The sequence below is a fragment of the Otolemur garnettii genome, unplaced genomic scaffold (genome assembly GCF_000181295.1).
Source record: "Otolemur garnettii isolate 467f Iridium unplaced genomic scaffold, OtoGar3 scaffold00018, whole genome shotgun sequence".
In the NCBI taxonomy this organism is placed as follows: Eukaryota; Metazoa; Chordata; class Mammalia; order Primates; family Galagidae; genus Otolemur; species Otolemur garnettii.
In genome coordinates this window covers 16,564,331-16,587,860 of record NW_003852413.1, presented here as the reverse complement: position 1 = coordinate 16,587,860, position 23,530 = coordinate 16,564,331, and the positions used below count along the sequence as shown (strand labels likewise).

The window sequence follows — 23,530 nt, the reverse complement described above, 5'->3', positions numbered from 1 at the left end:
AAGAAAACGTATGTTCAAATTCCTTGAACTGTTTTCCCAACTCCAGTATATATAGTCATGGTCATTAAAGTTAAAAGAAAAAGATGATTTGTTTTTTCATTTTCTTCCTTTGTTTTTTAAATACACTGGTTTGGAGTAAAATGCCAGTGGTTTAGAGCACAGACTTTGAAGTCAAACTGCCTGTGTTCATATACTACATACCAGCTCTGCCACTTCCTACTTGTGTGCCCTTGGGCAAATTAACCATTACTGATTAATTTCCTTATGTGTAAAATGATGATAATGATATTACCTAAATCCTAAGAAGGTTGTAAAGATATAACATATTGAAATATGGAAAATAAAAACAGTTATCTGGTTCATAGTGCCATAAATCTTAACTACAATTATCATAATGTTTTATGTCGATGTTCATTTACTGCCTGTTGTTGTGTAAGGAAGTTGTGGGAAAAGTTATATCTTTTTTATGAGTGCTTCCCAAAGAGGATCAAATTGCACCTCTGTCATGCAGTCATTGGCCTGTTTTACGTGGAGATTATATATAAATACAAAGTTGTATGATTTTTGATTTGATAGGAGCTGTTTTTCATAGTGATTATGCTCAGGCTCTGGAATCAGACAAGTGTGGATTTAACTGTAGCCTTGCCACTTACCAACTGTGTGGCTTTTACTTCATCTTTTTAGTCCTCTGGTCCCTTATCTGTAAATGAAGATAGTAATATCACTCTATAAGGTGTTTGTGATAAATAAGGTAACACATATAATTTACTTAGCACAGTGCCTGGAATATCAGTTATTATGACTAATAACTTATCTGTCACATACATATATTGTTAAAAATTTATTTCTGGAAAAAAAATATTTTTTCCTAAGCAGAATGTATGTTCTTGCAGTTCAGTGTTAAGAAAGGTATTCTTGTGTTTTGATGCACAAGAAGCTAGAGATTTGTGAATTCTGTATTTGTTGTCCCCACTACCATCTTTTACCACTAAGCCACTTAAAATCCCTTTATCTTTTTATATTTTCTGGTCTAGAAGTTATTCATTATAGCATTTAAATTTTTAAGACTTGTGGGAATTGTCCACTAAATTCTGCTTGTTATTATTAAGTATCAATGAAAATAGGTCCTTGTATTAGTTATCTGTTACTACATAATAAATGACCATAAAACTTAGTACCTTAAAATGACACTGCTATCTCATAATTTCTGTAGGTCAGGAATACAAATGCAGCTCAGCTGGGTTCTGTGTTTCTCACAGGTTGTAATCTAGGTGATAAGAGGGCTGTTGTCAAGGCTCAGCTAGGGAAGAATCTTCTTTCACGTTTATGTATGGAGTTGTTGTCAAGATTCAGTTCTACACGGGCTGTTGAACTTAGGGCCTCAGTTTCTCACTGGTTTTTGGCCAAAGGCCACCCTCAGTTCCTTGCTGTGTGGGCCTCGCCACAGGGCAACTCACATCATGGCAGTTTGCTTCATGACAGCAAGCAAGCAGGAGGCAGAGAGAACACAAGGAAGACACAGTGACAGTTTTTATAACCTAATCATGGAAGTGACAGTCATATCTCCTTTTGCTATATTTTGTTTGTTAGAAGCAAGTCACTAGGTCTTACTGTCAAGGTTAAGAGTACACAGTAGTGTGAATATGGGGGTTAGGGGAATCATCCATCCCTGGAGCCATTGAAGAAGTTGCTATCTCAGTTCTCTTTGTTTTTTCTATCAGTAAACTGTAGCACATCCACAAAAAACAATTTTTTTAGTGTTACTAATGTCCTTATTTTGTCGGTTGTGCCCCTTCAGCAAGGCTGGTAGTAGGAAGAAGAGGGTTTGGAACCTGTCTCTGGTTGTCATTTCCACAGAATCCTTAAATAGCCAATTTAAAGTAAAAGTTTTCATTAATTGAAGATCTATTTAAACCATAACACATTTTACTTTATTTTATTGAGATACTCTCACTTTGTCTCTCTCAGTAGAGTACCATAGCATCATAGCTCACAGGAACCTCAAACTCTTGGGCTCAAGCAATCCTCTTGCCTCAGTCTCCCAAGTAGCTTAGATTACAGGCATCTGCCACAACACTCAGCTATTTTTTTTTTTTTTCACTGTAATTGTCATTGTTGTTTGCCAGGCCCGGGCTGGGTTCAGACCTGCCAGCCCTAGTGTATGTGGCTGCACCCTAGCCGCTGGGCTATAGGTGCTCAGCCCAAATGCCAGTTTTTACAAATTCGATACTACCAGTTTACAGTGCCATCAGCATACCACTATTTAAGCATTCCTTTACCCTAATATTGTCATGTGCTTTTTTGTTTTGTGTGCCATTTTGCACTACAAATGTATTGTGATATCTCATTATAGTTTTGATTTCCATTTTCCAGTAATGTTGAACATCTTTTCATATGCTTATGAAGATTTTGTTCATTTTAAAAATTGGATCATCTTTTTCTTATTGATTTAATTTATAGGGGCTCTTCCACTCTATGGCTTGCCTTTTTACCCTCTTATCGAGCACAAGTTTTTATGAATTAACTTCACTTTCCTAGTCTTTTCTGGTTAGTGGCTTGTGACCTAAGAAGTATTTATCTAGTTCTAGGTCATAAAGATATTCTATTAAGTTATTTTCTAGAAGGCTTATTGCTTTATTTATTACATTTGGGCCTATAATCTGTCTGGAATTGATATTTGTGTAGGGATAGGATTCATTTTTCCATACGAATGCCATGTTGATTAATCACTAAGTTTTGAAAATGCTATCATGTTACTGAAACACTACAGTGGCACTTTTGTCCTAAATAAGGTGATTATATATGTATAGATCAGTTTCTGGATTTTTTATTCTGTGTCATTGATCTTTTTATCTGCGGTGTGTCAATCATATTGTGTCTTAACTACTTTAGCGTTTACACAGGGTGTCCATAAAGTTCATGTGCAGGCTAATTGACGATTTTAATTGCCCATGAACTTTATGGACACCCTGTATTAAATGTTGTTATTAAGTAACATGTCATTCTTCTTCAAATTCTCTTTACTACTCCTGGGCCTTTCCAGTTCCATATAAAACCTAGAATCTCTTAGTTTTTATGGTGCTGTATTCCTCACACCATTCCTTTATGGTGCTGTACTGTTCTAAACTCACCACTTACAAACAACCAAAACAAAACCAAGAGCTGCAAATTTAAATAGTTTTAACTAACAACATTCATACATTAGGCCAATGAGCGAGCCTGGAGGACAGTGACGTTCTATCCTAATGACAATGAGTATGTGTAGGGCCCAGTTCTCGATATTCTATATACCTCTCTCTTCTAAGAACCAGGGCTTCTTGGAAAAATGCCTGATTCCAGGGCTGGGTAGAGGAAATAAATACAAGGTGAACCTGGAAAATCTTGTGCCAGAAAGTAAATAAGTGCCCAGAAAATGACATGGTTATGTCAAGAGTCAAATTAAAGACTTTTCCTGGCCAAATCTAGAATAATCTGAGCAAAATAATGTTCATAACAGATTATAACTCATTGAAACAGATAGGAATCAGTGAGATCACACTGATATAGATAGATGAGGTTAAAAATGAACTTAGAAAAATCGCTGTTTGACAAGGATAATGGTAATTCATTCAACCAAGAAATGTGAATGGATGCTAAAGATTAAACAAAAGTTATTGAAGGAATTCAAACAGATATCTGTATTATCATTATTCACAATGATAAAAAGCTGGAAACAACCACCCAAGTGTCCAAAAACAGATGAAAGGATATACTAAGTGGTGGCATATACAGACAATTGAATAATATAAAAAGGAATGAAAATCCGACAGACATACAACATGGGTGAACCCTTGAAAGCATTATGCTAAATGTGACAGTCCAGACACAAAGGAACAAATATTGAATAACTCCACTTATATGATATACTGAGAATAGGCAAATTCACAAAGGCAGAGAGTCCCTCACCAGGGACAGATGAGAGGAAGAAATGGGAAGTTATTTTTTTTGACAGGTACAGAGTTTTGAGGGATGATGAAAAAGTTCTAGAAATGGATGGTGGCAGTGGTTGTATGACATTGTGAATGTACTTAATGCAAATGAATTATATACCCCAAAATGGTTAAAGTGACAAATTTCATTAACTATATTTTAATACCCCCCCCAATTTTTTTTCATTTAAAAGTTTATTGAGGGGTCACTTGAGGTTGGGAGTTCGAGATCAGCCTGAGCAAGAGACCTCGTCTCTACAAAAAATAGAAAAATTAGCTGCCAGCATGTACCTGTAGTCCCAGTTACTTGGGAGGCTGAGGCAGGAGGATCACTTGAGCCCAGGACTGTGAGATTGCTGTGAGCTATGATGATGCCACTGTAACAGAGTGAGACCCTGTCTCCAAAAAAGAAAATGAAAAAAAGTTTGTTGAAGAATGGGATATTTACACAATCTCAAAGTATTCCCCTACAAAATATGTATTAATTACAAAGAGAAAAAGTATAATTTCATAGCGGAAAATCTGGCAAATACTAACATAACTAAGGGATCAAAGTGAACATAACAGTGCTTTTGTGATATGTTGCCAACAGTGCATGCCTGACTCAAACTGAGAGGTAACATCAGATAAATTCAAATTTAGAAACATTGTACAAAACAACTGGCCTTTAAAAAGTCCTTAAAAGTGGCAAGGTCATAAAAAGTTAAAACTAAGAACTGTTCCAGATTAAGAGATAAAATTGATAGCTAATGCACTACATAATCTGAACCATGTCTTTTTGCTAAAAAGGACATAACTGAGACAAGTGTTGAAATTTTAATGGAGTCTGGATGAGATCACAATAATATAAAATGTTAGTTTCCTAATTTCTATGTTGGTACTGTCAGTCTATAACAGAATGTCCACTTATAGGAAATCATTGTATCAGTGGATGATGGGGCATAACGTCTGCAACTTTCAAATGGTTAAGGAATAGTGTTGTTTGTATTCTTGAAACTTTTCAAAAAGTTTAAAATTATTTCAAATTTTAAAAAAATTACACAAAACTATCTTTCAAAGAAAAACGAAGATAAAAGAATTTGAATAAAGTGGTGATTATGGGTGCAAACTAGATCCCAAAACTAGTACTGTATTAGAAGGCTAATTGCCAAAGAAATGGGAGCCTTGTTCTATTCAGCAAGTTACACAAATATTAAACATCAGACTAAAGCATTTCAAGTAAGTAGAGTTCACCATGTATCAGTTATAATCTTAAAGTGGGAAAATCAGTTTATAGACAAGGACCTTATAATTTTTAGATTTAGAATACAAAAACTAAAGACACGACAAAACTGAATATAAAAATAGTTGCAGAACTAGACGATTTTATTTTGAAAGACTCATGTTTTTCAATGCCTTCTTATTATAGGTGATACTGAACAGGAACTTGGCCCCCCTCCATCTGTAGATGAAGCAGCAAACACACTCATGACTCGTCTGGGTTTCCTCCTTGGAGAGAAAGTCACAGAAGTTCAGCCAGGGGACCAATACAGCATGGAAGTACAGGATGAAAATCAGGTAAGCAGGTTTCTATCAATTTTGTGAAACATAGTACGAATCAGCTTATTATACTAGGAAAAGAAAAATGGTGTGTGTGTTCACTCTGAAAGGAATAATTCTAATTTTGACTGCCTTTTTAGGCCTAGAATACAACTCAATTTTCCATAATCATTATTTTGCTTCAATTTGTGAAACATCTTTTAGTTGCATTCTTAGATTTAAAAACTCAAAAAGCCACCTTTAGGCTTTAATTTATTTACGGAATGAAAGAAAAAAACAAGTAAACAAACAAACAAAATTTACATACATATGAGCAGTGTACCCCAAAATTGCAAAATATGCATTGTTTCTGAATTATTTGCCAAATTGATGATATGCTGGGTCTCAGAGTATGTCTCAGTAAATTTCAAAAGCTTATGACTTCTGTAACCACAGTACAATTAATTAATTATAAAATGACAGCTCAGAAAATGATACCTAAACGATAACTTAGAAAATCCCCCCAAATATTTAGATAATTAAGTAATTTACTTCTAAATAGCCTTTGAGTCAAAGAAGAAATCACAAAAAATTAGAAAATATTTTCAACTGAAATAATAAAAACTAAGTATAACAACACTTGAGGATTAAATATACTTAAAAAGAGTAGTTTTGAATATATGTATTAGAAAAGTATAAAACATAATATATTAGAAAGATAAAAATATTAGCAATTAAACAGTTATTTCTTTTTCTTTTTTTTTTTTTTTTTTTTGGCTATTTCCATTCTTTTCAGTTTAAAATGTAGCAAAGGAAATACTAAAGTCACATTCATTTATGTGGCCTTAATCTTTAACATGAATGTCTTGTAGCAAAGCATTTATTTAGAAGGTGATAAGTTCATTTGAAATGTCATATTTTTAGTAATAAATAATGCTGAAGATGCTACGATATTGTTATGCCTGAAAATATACTCCCAAGTAGCCCCAGCAAACAGTCTGAGACACACTCCGATGTAAGAGGCAAGAGGCGAGGTTTATTCAAACCCGGGTTTGGTCTCTCCTGGCATGCAAGCTGAGGAAGAGCCCTGAACTTGGGGTAGAGCAAGTTTTTATGGGGTACAGAAAGCAAGAAGGGTAGGGTTCATTACGGGTACACTCTTGATTGGTGGTTGGTGATTTCATTAGTAAAGGAGGATTTGCGTTGGTGGTTGATGATTTCACTAGTAAAGGAGAATTTGGATTGGTTCAGGTGAGGGGTGGGGGGTTTCTTAACCGAGGCTAGACATGGTGTAGTCTAATGAGGTAGTTGAAGGAGAATACCTGAATTTCAAGGAAGTAGAAACCTATTGCCTATTATGGGAGCTGTTCAAGGGAACTGATACTTATTGCCCATTATGGCAGCTGTCTGCCTTAGGTGACTCAATTCAGCGGTTTAATGGCTGTGCAACCAGGGGTGGGGGAGGCAGCAGGGAGTGGCCCTGCAGGTTTAACAGAGCTTATGTAGTGGACAACAAAATGGCGCTGGTCTGGCCCTTACAATATATATTAGTTTTGTCATAATAAATGTAAAACAATTATTTGAACATATTTTTTTTTCTGTTTAATGTGAGGGTACAATTGGATTCCAGAGTTTGCCTTAGTTTGATTAAAGTCCGATTAGAAGGTGTATCCTACACCCACATAGTGTGCCATATACCCCTGGAGTGTACCCATTGGGTAGGAATTGACCCAAGCTCTGCCCACCCCACCCTCCCCCTGCTTAAATTTCATTGGGTTTTTCTGTCATGTGAGCATTAACACCTGTTAATCTACTAGTTCCAATTTAGTACTGGGTACATACAGTGTTTGCTTTTCCATTCTTGCAATACTTAAGAGAATGGTCCCTAATACTGTCCAGGTTGTTGCAAAAGACACATAATCTCCATCTTTTTATAGCTAAATATTCCTTGATATATGTATACCACAGTCCAAGTGTTGGAGGGCACGTGAGTTTCCACATCTTTGTGATTGTGAATTGTACTGCTATAAACGTTTGAGCGCAAGTGTCTTTATCAGAGTGCCTTTTTCCCTTTGGGTAAATAACCCAGTAATGGGATTGCAGGATCAAACAATAGGTCTACTTGTAGTTCTCCATACTGCTTTCCACAGAAGTTGCACAAGTGTGCATTCCCACCAACAGTATGTGTTCCTTTCTCTCTGCGTTGGTTCCTTTGGGACTTCATGATGTGAGCTATTCTCTCTGAGGTGATGTGAGCTATTCTCTCTGAGGTTAGGTGATATCTCAGTGTGGTTTTGATTTACATTTCTCTAGTGACTATGAGCATTTTTTCATGTATTTGTTGGGTATCAGACTATCTTCATAGGAAAAGTTCCTGTTCTTATCTCTTGCCCAATTTTTAATGGGGTTCCTGGATTTTATCTTGTTGATTTGCTTGAGTTCTTCATAGATTCTGATTATTAGCCCTTTATCAGATGGGTATCATGCACATATCTTCTCCCATTCTGTAAGTTGTCTTTTTGGTTTGTTGATTGTGTCCTTAGCTGTAGAAGGTCTTTAACTTGATCAGGTACCATTTATTTATTTTTGTTGTTGCCATGATTGCCAGTACAGTCTTCTTCATAAATTCTTTCCTAGGTCAATAAGGTGATAGTACATGTCTGAGTATTCCCTACAGAGCTGGAAGAGCTGACACATTTCCTCCCTGTTTGTTGGTAAAAAGATTGGATTTCTGCATCAAATATGAAACTTAGTTTTGTAGGATATAGGATACTAGGCTGTTACTTGTTTTGTTTGAGAAGATTAATGTATGAGCCTCCTCCCTTCTGGCTTGCAAAGCTTCCACAGAGAAATCAGCTGTTAATCTTGTAGGTTAGATGCGATTTATGCCTGTCTCCTTGCAGAATTTTCTCTTGCATTTTGGCTTTAGCCAGGTTCATTACAACATGTCTAGGACGTGCTGTATTTGAATTGAGTCATCCTAGGGTTTGATATCCACCTAGTAGGCATATGTCTGCATCTTTGGTGATACTTGGGGAAATTTTCAACTATATTATCATCAACTAGAGCTTCTATGCCTTTGGACTCTATTTTCTTTCAGGGATACCAATAATCTGTATGTTTGTGTGCTTTGTATAGTCTCATTACTCTTAAGAGATTCCTCTGCTTTTGCTCTCTTCTTTTCTTTAAATGACTGGGTCAGCTTGAAAGCCTTGTCTTCAAACTCGGAGATTCTTTTTTCTCCATGGTTTAATTTGTTATTGAAATTCTCTACTTTGTTTTGAAATTCCCTAAATGCCTCTTTTTAATTCTTTTGGCTCTATTATTTCCTATCTAATTAGGTCCAGATCCTTGGTGACTTTGTCTTTAATTTCATCAATTTCTTGGGACATTTTTTTGGACTTCTTTTTGCTGGTTTTCTAGTTTCCCTTCAATTTTCTTCATAGTATCTGTTATCTATAATCTGAATTCCATTGCTCTCATTTCAGCATTTTCTTTAAGGTTGGAATTTTCTATAGTAGCTCCATTGTGATCCCTTGGGGGAGCTGATCTGTTTTAGTTCTTCATGTTGCCAGGGTTCTTTTGGTGGTTTCTCAAATATGATTTCTTCTTCTAATTTTTTGTCCCCTTTTTTCTTCTTGAACTCTAGGCATTAGGGTTCAGATGACCCTTTTCCACCTTCTAGAGGCCTCCTATAATCCTTGGTTTGTGGAGCCTTTCCTCTATTTTCAAAGCCAACAGTGTAGTATCTTTAAATCTTTTAATCTCTTTCTCCCCATCTTCTTCTCTAATTGAATAGGTTTATATATCTTGTAGATAATATTTATATGTTCCAGGGCTCTCTCTTCTAGCCTTTCTGTCCTTTTTATCCTCACTCCTTAGCTTATTGATTTTGCTGAGTACACATTATAACCATCTGGAGAATTTTATAAAATTTGGATGCCAAATAGCTCTAATCTTGTTTTTGTTTTGTTTTGTTTTGTTCTGAGACAGAGTCTCAAGCTGTTGCCCTCAGTAGAGTGCTGTGGCGTCACAGCTCACAGCAACTTCAAATTCTAGGGCTAAAGCGATTCTCTTGCCTCAGCCTCCCAAGTAGCTGGGACTATAGGCACCTGCCACAACTCCTGGTTATTTTTTGGTTGTAGTTGCTGTCATTTGGAAGCCCTGGGTTGGATTCAAAGTCACCAGCTCCAGTGTATGTGGCTGGCGCCCTAACGTCTGGGCTACAGGCACCAAGCCATGATAGCTCTAATCTTAATGATTCTCCTCCATTCTTATTTCTTCAAATATTGCCTTAACTCCTAAGTTATCTTTAGCCTTGCCTTTCTCCCTTAACTTTAGATCTTTATATTTAACTCCCTACATTGTGTTTTCTTTGTGTATGTATAAGGTACATGTAAAACTTAATGTGTGACAGACTGAACCCTTGCATTTCCCCTAGCACTTGCTCCTGCTGCAGTGTTTCCTGTCTGAGTAAGTGGTATCACCATCTTGCTTAAAATGAATGCACTGGAGCCATTCTTGACTTCACTCTGTCAGACCTCACATTCATTCTTTCATCACATCACAGACTTGATCTTCAAATGCAGTAGAACCTCCATAGTTGACCACCTCCTTAAATTAACCTAATTCTCATAGACCAAACGTGCACCACATATGCTCAATGGAAATTCCTTGTATTGACCGCCTCCATTTGTTGATCAATTTGTTATAGTCCCTTGGGTGATCACCTTACAGAGGTTCCACTGTATGAAGTCAAACAATTAAGTTCATGAACTCATCCAAGAAGAAGTGCTACTAAGCACTAGCATAGGTGCATCGGTTCCCAAGGGGAGTACTGCAGAGGTAACCATAGTGATATTAGCAATGAGGTGTGTCATACCTTTTCTAGAGTAAGTTTGCAAACTTAATTGTCTGACCTCATATATACTAAATTAGATCCCATCTTGCTACTTCTGTTGCTACACCTAAGTTCAAGCCACTATTGTCTTTGCCTGCACTACTGCAATAAGTACTAGAATGTAAGGCTAGAAGGTGTGGAGTTTTGCCTGTTCTACCCACTGCTGTGTCCTCTGCACCTAGAATAGCGTCTGTTATTATTACTAGGTACTCATTAAGTATTGACTATATGAATAAATGACCTCCCAATAGGTCTCTGATTCCACTCTTGCCCCTTTTTGGTCTGTTAACACAGTGGCCACTGATCCTTATAAAATGTGAATTTGATTCTGTCACTTTGCTTTTAATCTTCCACTGTATTCCCATCACACTTGGAACAAGATCTAAAATTTTTACCATGGACTGGAAGGACCTACCTAATCTAGCCACTTGCTAGCTCTCTTACCTCATTTCCTGCCTTTCTTCCTTTTACCCACTGCTCTCCAGCTACACTAGCCTTCCTTGTCAGTGCCCAGAAACATAAAGCATATTCATTTGTAGTGGAATACTCTTCCTACATAATTCATTTCCACACTTCATTCAGTAGTGTACTCAGGTATTACCTTCTCAGAGAGGTCTTTCTTAATTATTTTATCTAATAGCACCTTTCCATCCCTGTGTCCTCCTATTTTCTTTTCTCTTTCTTTTTTTTTTTTTTTTTTGCATTTTTTTTGCCAGGGCTGGGTTTGAACCCACTACCTCCGGCATATGGGGCCAGCACCCTACTCCTTTGAGCCGCAGGCGCAACCCTACTTTATTTTCTTTATGGTTCTTGTCATTAAATGACATTACATCATGTGTTTAGCTGTGGGGATTTTGTCTGTATCTCATACAAGAATCTGTACTTGAGGATGACAGGGCTAATGATTTTTTAATCAACATGTAATGATATTAATATGCTATGCTGTGAATAAAAACGGAAATAATATTGTTGAGGGATATTTTTTAATTTGTATAAATAAAACAACTTTTTCTTTTCATTTCTTGATATTCACAATAAGTTAAAATGTAACTGTTCTAATTATGACCAAGTAACATGATGTAAGTCATATATAATATATTATACCTGGATTATTTGCCAAAGACCCTATTGTTTCTACAAATCTACATTTCTTTAGGTGGTAAAATTTATACCTGTTTTTTTGAGATACTGTATGTCACAATCATTTCTGAATAAATCTACAAGTAGGTGGAGTGTACCTTACTTGTACATTACAAATAAAATAATCTTAAAATGAGTGGAATCATTGGTTTAATATAATTAAAGCAACATGGTATAACAGAAAAGTCATCGAACCAGGAGGGAGAATACTCGTGTTCTAGTTCCAACTCTTAACACCTACCATTCTAGAAATTTGTACGGGTCATGTAAGCTCGCTGAACTTTAGATTTTCTGTAGGTAATAATAACTGACAATTTTTTAAATGCTCACTTTGTACTAATCATTGCACTAATTGCTTTACTTGCACTATTTTAAGTTCCTTAGAACCCAGTGTGGAGTAGGGCTCTTTTATATTTTAATTATCAGATGAGAAGATGGAAACACCCTGTGAGAAAGTGTTGGATTAGTATTCCTATCTAGGCAGTCTGCTTTTATAACCATGTTCTTACCAGCTACACCATACTGTTCCAGTACAATATGAAACTATGACACCTGACAAGATTGTTGTGCAATCAACATATTTTCATGTTTCATGAATATGAAAATAGCTTCTAAGCTCTAAAAATGTCACATAAATAAAAAGTATAAATACTGTGCAATGTAATTAATATATAAATATATGCAGGAACTGTATGATTTTAGCAGCATTACTGTATAACTTTCATATTTTTTGTTGTTCATTGTCACATTTCCTAAATGAGGGAAATAAGATTCATTATGCGTCTCATACTAGGTTGAGAAGGAGTAAATGAAATAATACATGTAAATCTTTTAAGCTATTAAGCATTACATAAATATAATGTATTAATAATGAAGTTAAATGATAGCCTCTTGCAATATAATATAACAACTCTCTTAGAACCATAAGAAAGTGACTTAATTGATCATTGGAATGTCTAGTCTTAGGAAGATTATTAAGAACTAGGAGAGGCTCGGCGCCTATAGCTCAACCGGCTAAGGTGCCAGCCACGTACACATAAGGTGGAGGGTTTGAATCCCCAGCCCGGACCTGCCAAACAACAATGACGGCTGCAACCAAAAAATAGCCGGGCGTTGTGGCGGGCGCCTGTGGTCCCAGCTACTTGGGAGGCTGAGACAGGAGACTCGCTTGAGCCCAGGAGTTGGAGGTTGCTGTGAGCTGTAATGCCACGGCACTTTACCCAGGGGGATAGCTTGAGGTTCTGTCTCAAAAAAAAAAAAAAAAAAAAAAGAACTAGGAGATTGGGCAATACCTGTGGCTCAAGTGAGTAGGGCACCGGCCTCATATACTGAGGGTGGCAGGTTCAAACCAGGCCCCAGCCAAACTGCAACAAAAAATAGCCGAGCTTAGTGGCGGGTGCTTGTAGTACCAGCTTGCCTAAGCCCAAGAGCTGGAGGTTGCTGTGAGCTGTGTGCCACAGCCCTCTACTAAGGCAACAAAATAAGACTCTATCTTTAAAAAAAAAAAAAAAAAAGAACTAGGAGATCATGTTTATTTGGTGACTTTCTTCTGAGCTATGCAGCATTCTAACAAAGATAGACTACTGTGTTTAAGAAAATCCCATAGTGATGGAATCCTCAGAATAGTATAATGATGGCAGAATATAATGTAAGCTAGTCAGCATATATCATTTTTCTGCAAAAGACAAAGTAGTAAAAGTGATACTCAACTATTTTCTTCTCGCAGTAGTTTCTAGAATATTAAGATGGACCTTACGAACCCCATCATTTGATTCTTACCCTATGTATTCATAGGACCTTTAAGAGATCCAGATTTGAACCTTTATTAGGATCCTTTTGAAGAACATTAAGGACAGTGGGAAAACCACTAAAAGATTTTAATTAGATGTCCATTTTAACCTACATTATGGGGAATAGGTAGTTTTGTCTTTCTGTATCTCATTGAGTAGTCTTCTTAAATCAGTGTAAAGCCTGCCTTTTAATTCATAACCCATGAACAATTTTCTGCTTTCTAAATGGCTCAATATTTAAGGTGGTTTTTTTTTTAATAATTAATGCTCTTAGAGAATCCATTCTGTTATTGGTGCTTTATTTTACAAAAAATATTTTGTTGTAAAAATACAAAGTGTTGTTTGGATGTAGCCTCTGTTTTAGCTGTATTATGCATGTAATAAGACTGACTTTCACAAAGAACAGAGTGAGAATCTTGTCTCAGTACAGAAATGAATTGTTGTACAACATTTGCAACATGGGATGAGTAGAGACATAGCTAATGTAAAGGACCTGAGTGTAGTTCATTTCATCTACCCACCTGTTCCTCAAACTTTAGGGGTAGAGAGGTTAAAAATTGCATACTAAATTTCTAACCCGAAGGATTCTAATTCTGTAAGTCTAGGGTGAGGCTCAGTAACTGTCAGTTTCGTGAGAGAGCATGTTCATTCTTTACATTTCACGTCTGAATCTAATGTGTGCCTAGTTAAAAATCATCACTCTGGTAGCCCAACATCATTTTATAGAAATAGAGGAGATCACAGAGAAATTAAAACTCCCCTGTCCTCTGAAGAGATGAAATATAATAGAAGAGAAATTTGCATAAATCCAAGGACTTGTGTTATTAAGAAAAATCAGTTTCTGATATTATATATATGATTGAAAAGATTTACTTGGTTGCAGGATAATGAGAATGTCATTTGTGCTGGGTTAAGTTGAATTTATCTTTCACAACCTGCTTATAGTATTTGTGTTAAAATCAAAACCTCTATTCAACACAGATGATTAATTACAAGGGATTGCACCTGGAAATCATTTTAGGCTAAATTGAAGAGCTTCAATATTCTCATAATTAGTTATAAATGCATTCTCCAGTTATCAAATTTTAGCAGGAAAAAATTAGCAAAGAAAACATGAATAGAGACTTTATATGTAAAAAGGTTAAAAGGATTCTTTTAAATTTAATATTTAAAGATATTCAATTTATCATTAATGTTTCTTCAAGTGATTTTGTCACTGATCACTTACTGTTCTTAAAAAGGATAAAATTTCTTTAGTGTTTGAAAAATACATACTTTTATTCACTGTTGCAGTAATTTATTTGGATAGAAAACTGAAGAAAAATGAATTGTCATTAAATTAGGTAAACCAGAATATATTACTAACTTTTTTGAGAAATTATTCATTACTTTACCTCAGAAATTACAAAGACGGTACATTGATTTCAGACTGTTCAGCTTCTACAGAGAAATTTTATAGTTTTGTATTATATAAATATTGTTTGATCTATTTTATTAGACAGACTTTTAGAATAAGGCATTTTTCCTTGCTTTTATTTATTATCTCTGGGTAGCTGCCTGTGTATCAAAAAGACACTTCTTTGTATTAAGAACTTTATTTTTATTTTTCCTCAACTGCAGATATTCTTTTTCTTCATCTAAAGAAAATTATTAATAAGACATACTTCAAGCTTTCTGAAAAGTTTTATTGCTTATAGGGAAAACTTGCAAAGAAAACTTGTGCTTAATAAAATAAAAAAATTCTCTATTCTATTAGAGTGGCAGTGACAGAATACTTGTTACTGGAAATTTCCTAGGCAGAAAAACTGGGCATATCTCTGCTTATGTTAAATTCATTGAGTTTCACCTTAAATGTAGAGCTCCAAACCTCTTATCCTGGAAAGCAAAAATGAATAGAGGTTAATAAATGTAAAAGCTGTGTATGTAGATTATTTCTTTTCTTTTTTTTTTTTCTTTTAATCAAAGCACTTATTTTACCTTAACATATATTTTATTTAACAGCTGGTCAGTGTTTCTTATTTATGATTCTAATTTTCCAGACCTCAGCAATCACCCAGCGGATAAGTCCCTGTTCCACCCTGACTAGCAGTACTGCCTCTCCACCAGCCAGTAGCCCCTGCTCTACCCTCCCACCAGTCAGTACAACTGCAACTGCCAAGGATTGCAGCTATGGGGCTGTTACTAGTCCAACCTCCACACTTGAAAGCAGAGATAGTGGCATCATTGGTGAGTTGGTTTTTATTTTAATAATTCTGTGAACTTTTTTCCTTTTTAAGATAACTATACAAGTTTAAGGTTTTAAAAAGATTCTTTTCATGCCTGTAATCCTAGCACTCTGGGAGGCCAAGGCAGGTGTATCGCCTGAGCTCAGGAGTTTGAAATCAGCCTGAGTAAGAATGAGACCCTGTCTCTACTAAAAATAGAACTAGCCTGGAGTTGTGGCTGGTGCCTATAGTCCCAGCTACTGGGGAGGCTGAAGCAAGAGGATCTCTTAAGCTCAAGAGTTTGAGGTTGCTGTGAACTATGACACCAGAACACTCTATCTAAGGTGACTGTCTTCCCCCCCACCCCCAAAATTTTTTTTCCTTTTGAACTATTAAGAGATTAAAACTTACTCCTGGTGAGAGAAACTTAAAGGTATACAAAAATGAAAGGTATCCCTCTCAGCCTAGCCACTCCTTCTCAGGCCATTACTTGATAAGAAAGCGTGGATAAGAAAGAAATTGTCTGCTTCTTCCTATAAATTCACATACATGATCTATCTACCAAGAAAAGTGGTTCAGAAGAGTTCATTCCTCACTGGTAGAGAGTTTTTTGAAAACAAAAAAGAAGAGATTAAATGGCTACATACTTATAATTGAGTTGTTCTGAGATCTCTTTGCATAAACTATGTATCAGTTCTTTGATTAGTTTGAAAGGTGCTTTTAGTCTTTGTTTTTCTTGTCAATAAGAAATCTTGTTTTACCTTCTGCAAAGTAGAAGAATGCTACTTCTTTGCTTATGATTCAGGAATCTTAGACTAATATGTTCTTATGGCAAGCTTGAGCAAAAGGGAATTTGAAACTTGGAAGTATCCAAGCAGAGAAATGTGCTATCTCATCTTTCTATTGTGAATTTTCTAATACCTTTCTTTACAAAAGATCTAGTCACCTTCTTGGTCCTAGAAATATCTAAAATATCTTCAACTCAATTATTAGCAATTTACAGCAGATACAAAAACCACTCTGATATAAAGGCAGTGCTGATGGGAAATTATTACCTCTGTTAGACTCTGGGTATACATTTCATCAGAGCTAGTAATGTGGACTGCTGTAGACTCATTTATATTTAGGGCATAGGCCATCATCATCTATATGTATTGCAATGATTTAATACCTACTGCTATAAAAATTATATAGAATATTTTTAGCTCAGGTGATCTTTCATCATATTCAACATTCTGAGTATCCTTTCTAGAGTATTTTTTCCTACTAATGCTTTTTTACTTAATTAGGGAGAAAGTATTAAATATTTATAACTCATTAAGACACTGTCTGCTCTAACTGCTGATCTTGTAGTTAGGTATGAAGCAAATAGAAGTAGGGGAAGAACATAGTTCTGAGACTTGTTAGTTTATCTTGTTATCAAGTTGTTGTATTAATGATTCAGATATTGAACGTCATTCTTTATCATTGGTAGTTAAATACTTCAGAATGCTTTAAAAAATTACATATTCCTTAATAATGGGGTTCCCAAGTAGACTCCTTTTTACAAATAGTCTGTGCACATTTTTTAGGCAGAGATAAGAATTTAGCAATACTCCAAGAGGATAAAATATCTACCTAATAAAGGAAGCTGGGCTTCTGTCCAAAAGATAAATAGCACTTCTGGGTATTTCTTTTCCTCTTGACAAACAGATAATGATAATGTCATAGTCTCCAACCAGCTTTATGTAGCACAAAGAAGTAAAAGAAAAAAAATAAATGGTAAGAAAAATAATTTAAATTAAGAATTCTTTGATTAAAAGTCATTTATGGCTAAATTAAAATTTAGTTGTGCCTATATTTCTCTTGAGACCCCCAAAAAGTATAGTTTTGTACCAACCCCAAATAAGTATTTAGGGGAATGGTATAAATAGGGGAATGAATGTATTTTGTCATTCAAGGCTGGAGCATGCTACTTCTTAGTATTGCACATGTGAATTTCTGGTTTACATTTACATATAGAGAGACAAAACAAAACATACTAGAATTTGCTTAATGTAGCTTAGTAAGAGCTTAGAAGGAAATTCATAGCATTAAATGCCTACTTTCGAAAGAAGAAAGTTTTTAAATCAATAACCAAATTTCCACTTAAAGAAACTAGAAAAACAAGAATTTCAACCCACTGTACACAAACAGTAGGAAATAGTAGAGAGCAAAAAACAATGACATAGAAGAACAATAGAGGAAAACCAGGAAACTAAAATTCAGTTGAGAGAACCAGTAAAGTTGATAAACCTCTAGCCATAATGATCAGGAAAAAAAACAAACAAGTTATCAGTATCAGGAAAAAAACATCATTGCAGGCCTTGCAGACATTAAAAGATACTAAAAAAATGTCATCAACAATTTTAAAATTAATAAATTTGATAGTTTAGATTAAGTAAATAAATGCCTTGAAATAAAATACTAATGCTCACTTGATAAGAAAGAAATAATGGGAATAACCATTAAATATAAATTGAATTTGCTGTTTAAAATTTTCCCACAGGAAAAACTCTTGGTCCAGATTCCTTGCCAGGTAAATTCTAGCAAACATTCAAGGAAGAAATAATACTATTTTTATACAAACACCTCCAGGAAGTTAAAATAGAAGTAAAACTATGAGGCCAGCATTAAGCTAAGAGCAAAGACAATATGTGGAAAGGAACTATAAACAAATTATTTGTCATGAACATAAACATTGAAGTTCTTAACAACAGTCTAACAAATTGAATCTAATATGTAAAAAAGATAACAAGTTGTGACTAAATAGAGTTTATACTTGGAATGTGGAGTTGGTTCTGCATTCAAAAATCAATCAGTATATTTGGTTATTAAGTATGAAATGTCCAATTTTGTTAAGTATTAAGTTTGACAGTTGATACCTCTGACATTTCACTTTGACACTTCGTTTTTTGTGTTTTCAATTGTGAAGGTACACCCTCCCTCTTTCAAACACACAGTTTGGCTTGTGATACCTTTCAGAAAAATTTTTAGAGTAATTTTGTGAAACTCCAGATAGTAAATATGTGCTATTTTTGAATTATAAGTTTTGTTGTAAAACAAATGCAATGGAGGCAGCTTGTAATATAAACTGAATATTTGAGAAGGATGTCACTAATGAATGCACAGTACATGGGTAATTTGAGGATTTTCATTCTGGTGATTTTAATCTTGAAAATGAGCCATGGTAACCTGAGGCCAAGATGAATAACGGTGAGCTAAAAGCTGTAGTAGAAGCAAATCCATTTCAGTCTACAAGTGAATTATCAGCAAGATTTGATGTTACTATTCCAATAATATTGGACCATTTGGAATTGACAAGGCAAAAAAGCTAGATAAATGGATTCTGCGTAAACTATATGAGTGTCCCAAGAGAAATTGTCTGGACATTTGCCTTTCTTTGCTGTTATGTCCTAAAGGTGAACCATTATCTACACTGTATTGTTATGTGTGATGAAAAATGGATACTTTTTGGCAATCACAAGTATTTGACACAATGGTTAAAAGATGTAGTGGTGAAACACTGTCCAAAACTAATTGTTCATCAAAAATGGTAATGGTGTCTGTTTGATGATCAAGCGCTAGTATTATCCACTATAGCTTCATGAAACTTGGTCAGTCAGTTACGTGGGTGTCCACAGCAACCAAGTGGATGACATGATGAGGATGCTTGTCTTTAAGCAGCTGAGATTGGTTAATAGAGACTGGCCAATCCTCTTGCAAGACAATGCTGTTGTACAAACAACATTGCTTAAACTACAAAAGCTGGACTTGGAAACTCTGTCACCCACTGTATTTGCCAAACTTTGCACCAACTGACTACCTCTTCTAAGAAAAAGTATTCAGTTCTCAACAAACTAGGAAATGCCTTTTGCAATTCCGTGGCCATTTGGTCTGCAGCCTTCTTTGCTGCTGGCATACACAAACTGCCATTAAGATGGCAAAACGGTGTCAATAGGTGAAGTGCTTACTTTGATCAATTGTATTCCTTCTTGATTAAGATATAATAAACTAAGCTTTTGATTTGAAATAGAACATTTTAGATTTAATGACCTAATAATGTATCATAATAATAGACTGAAAAAAAGAACTATATGGCCATCTAATAGATGCAAAAAAAAAAATCATTTGACAAAAACACTGAATAAACTAGGAATAGAAGAGAATTTTTTCAATTTGATAAATGGAAACTATGAACAGCCCACATCCTACTCGATACGTAACGGTAAAAAACTGAATGCTTTCCCCTGAAGATCAAGAGCAAGGAAAGGGTTTCTACCCTCTCTACTTTTATGCAATATTGTGCTGTCAGTCTCAGTCTGTGAAATTAAACAAGTAAAATAAGTGCATAAAAGGCTGCCATGTTGGAAGGGGAGAAGTAAAACTGTCTTTATTCCCAGACAACATCATTTTCTTTTTAGAAAGTTTAAGAAATCTGCCCTCTGAAAAATCACATCTACATTTTCTTTCACTTCTAAATGAAATTTAGAACTTCTATATTGAATGTAGGTAACAAATCAAATTTCGAGCAGTATTTATGACTTTGTCACCAATAAAAATCTTGGATATTTTCATATTACTTGTAGATGTAACAAAATATCATTTGCATTTAATGCCACCTTGAAATTATAGTAATTATACTGTCAATAGATCTTATAGTTCAACTGTTAATAATGAGACTTGCAAATTACAATGTCACAATTTAGTTTTTATTTTGATTACAGTATTTCAACACAATTGGTCTGTAGTCTTTTGTGTTTTACCTTAGGCATTTAAAAATAGTATTCTGGAACGAGTCTTTTTAGGCATCACCAGAGTATCTTAAGGTAGTCTGTGACATAAAAAAAAGTTTAAAAACACCTTGCTCTAATTTATTCTACTCACTGGAACCAAAGTAATCTTTTCAAAATGCAAGTTTAATCATGTCCTTCAAAATCCTTTAATCATTTCCTTAATTGTCTTTAGTATAAACAAAATAAAATCCAGTCCTTTTAATGTGGTTTAGAAGTTCCAGTCTAATTTGGACTATATCTCCTCCCCATTGCTTCACCAGGTGGTGTGCTGTGGCCAGCTAGCACCAGTAAGATCCAGTTGTTTCAGTAATTTTGTGAACAAGTTATTAAATCATAGATAGTGTGAAATCAGCCACCAAGCAAATGTTTACACCATTGAGATCAGCAAACACAACAAATCAGAATTTTGTTTCTTGTTTCATTTTTCAGAGAGCCAGTTGTAAAAATTTTATCAGTGAACCACTGGCCCCAACTCCCAAGTTCTAGCCTGTTGAACTAACTTGATTCTGTTAAAGAACTTTGCTGTCTCTTGCCTCTATGCCCTTGCACATTTTCCTCTTTGGTTTTTTGTTGTTGTTGTTGCTGTTTTGAGATAGAATCTCACTCTGTCACCCTGAGTAGAGTGTCACGGCATCATAGCTCACAGCAACCTCAAACTCTTGGACTAAAGTGATCCTCTTGCCTCAACCTCCTAAGTAGCTAGGACTACAGGCACCTGCCACAATGTCCAGCTAGTTTTCCTAGTTTTAGTAGAGATGGGGGTCTCACTCTTGCTCAGGCTGGTCTCAAACTCCTGTGCTCAAGCAGTCCACCCACCTTAGCCTCCCAGAGTGCTAGCCAGGATTACAAGCATGAGCCACCGTGACCAGCCTTTCTCTTTGGATTATACATTATTTTCCCATCTTCACCTGATGGACATGACTTAGGTCACAAAAGTGTTGTTCCCTAACCTTAGTTTGGGTTAGATTTTAATCTCCTTTCTCATAAAGCAGGCCTCTCCCTTTTTCCAATGGATAAAGTAAACCAAGCATAGATAAAAGACCAAATTCAGGTTAATATGAAATTATTATCTGAAATCACTGGAGTTGGGTTAAGTATTAGAAGGGTTTTTATTGACGTCTTTATTCATTATGGAAATGTAGCCTTCTCAAATAGTGAGCTGATGGTTCAGTATCTGTTTATTAGGCAGTATCCTAAAATGGAAAGCCTGACTGGTCTCTTCCACCTCTTCCCCTAACACAAATACAAAGCACATTCTAAAATACTGAAAGTATAGTTCTATATTCCTAGGACACGTTTAAACTCTTTACTAGTACTGAATCTATTCTTCAGAGCAGAGCTTAGCTTATGTATTTGTAAAATACTGTGTCTTTTCATTATGCTTTTCTTCCCAAAGTAGGCAGTTTCTCTGCTTAGTAATTTCCCAGGTAAAATACACACATATATTTTGTGTGTTAAGTGCTAGACAAAAATGCACTGAAGAATGAGGCCATTTATTTTACTGCTCTTGTATTTCATGGTTAATGTTTGAGTGTCTTCTCAAACTGCCAGATCACCTGAGTGTTCACTGCTCACTAAATATATTTTTTAGATGGCAGTAGGGCTTTATTTAGCCTGTGTACTCTCCATCCCTCTTTTTATCGTGTGGGTACTTTTAGAACTTAGTAGTAAAAGTTTAAAAATTTTTTAAATATGAAAAAAACTTAAAGTACAATTTCTACTTTCTGTAATGCACAGTCAAGTAAAGGGGCTAAGGTCTACTTACAGAAGAATTAAGTAACAATATAAGGTAGTAAATGATTAAAACCCCAAGTAATTAGCTGCTTGAGAGACCACTTGCTAGCTATATGACAGCAGGCAAGATGCCTAATCTCTTCAAACGTTGGTTTCCTCATGTATATAATGAAAATAGTAATATCAGTCCTGTTTAGAGTGTTGTATTGATGATCAAATAAGATGTTTATGCAACTTAAAAAGTATAAAATGATAAATAAATTTTAATTTATTGTGATTAATTGTAGTATTAAAGTTTATGACATAATAGAGAAGGAAGAACATCATGCTTAATGCATATCTGAGCTTCTTCTGGTGTGTTATTTCTTTATTAGTTATCAAAAAAATTTGGCCTTTTAGGTTGTTAGGCCCTGGAGTTACTTTTTCAATTCCTAATTTGTTCTCTGAGTTCTTCCTTTTGAAAGATTTTGTGAGTTTCAGAAATTAGTTTCCTTTCTTTTTCAGATTTATTACCGCCACTTACTGTTTTCTTGTTCCCAGAGATGGGCCAAAAATGTAGGAACATAATTTTCTCTGTTTTGTTTTTATTAATTGTCTCCCCAGAATGAGAATAGAGTGGCTGTTCCTTAAGGCTTTTACAAATAATCAGTAAGAGGGCAATAAAAGATATAAAAATTTAGCTTTCAAAATCTTATAAGATTTCCCAATGTATTCTGTGATGGTTCTAGTTTCCCTTCTCAGGTGGGACCCAAAGCACATGCACTCTTCTCTCTTCTAACTCTGAGGGTTGAGTTTAGAAAATTTTCCTTTTTCCTACTTCTCCACCTTACCTAGCTCACTTAGGTTTCTTTTCTACAGGCTTTTACTTTCTGTGACAACAAAATCAAAGTCAGATTTTCTGTCTTAAAAGAAAAATTTGTTTTCCTTTATTCATGTTTTCCTCATACTGCTACAATATCTAGAACACCTTTCAAATTTGCAGAGAAAGAACCTTACTAAAAAGGACTGTGGAAATAATCTCATGATGTAGGTTAGGTCTTGTCTTTTGCCAATAGGTACATTTTTTTTTTTTTTTGAGACAGTCTCTCAAGCTGTCACTAGATAGAGTGCTATGGTATCACAGCAACCTCAAACTCTTGGATTTAAGCCTCAGCTTGCCTCAGCCTCCCAAATAGCTGGGGCTACAGATGCCTGCCACAAAGCCCGGCTATTTTTTGGTTGCATTGTCATTGTTGTTTGGCAGACCCGGGGCCAGGTTGGAACCTGCCAGCCCCAATGTATGTGGCCATTGCCTTAGCTGCTGAGCTATGGGCACTGAGTCACTAGTAGGAACATTTGATGTATAAGAAGGAAAAATGAACTGACATAGAAAAACTCTCCTGGGATGACTCTCTTTTAACCTTCTTTTATTCTTGTTTTATGATTTCTTTTTCTTTTCTTTTCTTTCTTTTTTTTTTTTTTT

General features: G+C 35.3%; 1 protein-coding gene across 1 annotated transcript in view; it reads left to right on the top strand.

Moving 5' to 3' along the window:
* Window positions 1-23,530, top strand: part of TANC2 (tetratricopeptide repeat, ankyrin repeat and coiled-coil containing 2) — a 346,976-nt gene that overhangs the window by 169,946 nt on the left and 153,500 nt on the right. The window contains exons 5-6 of the mRNA XM_003786213.3: window positions 5,377-5,525; window positions 15,356-15,542. Coding sequence (XP_003786261.1) covers window positions 5,377-5,525; window positions 15,356-15,542 — 336 coding nt within the window. The remainder of the gene's footprint in view (window positions 1-5,376; window positions 5,526-15,355; window positions 15,543-23,530) is intronic.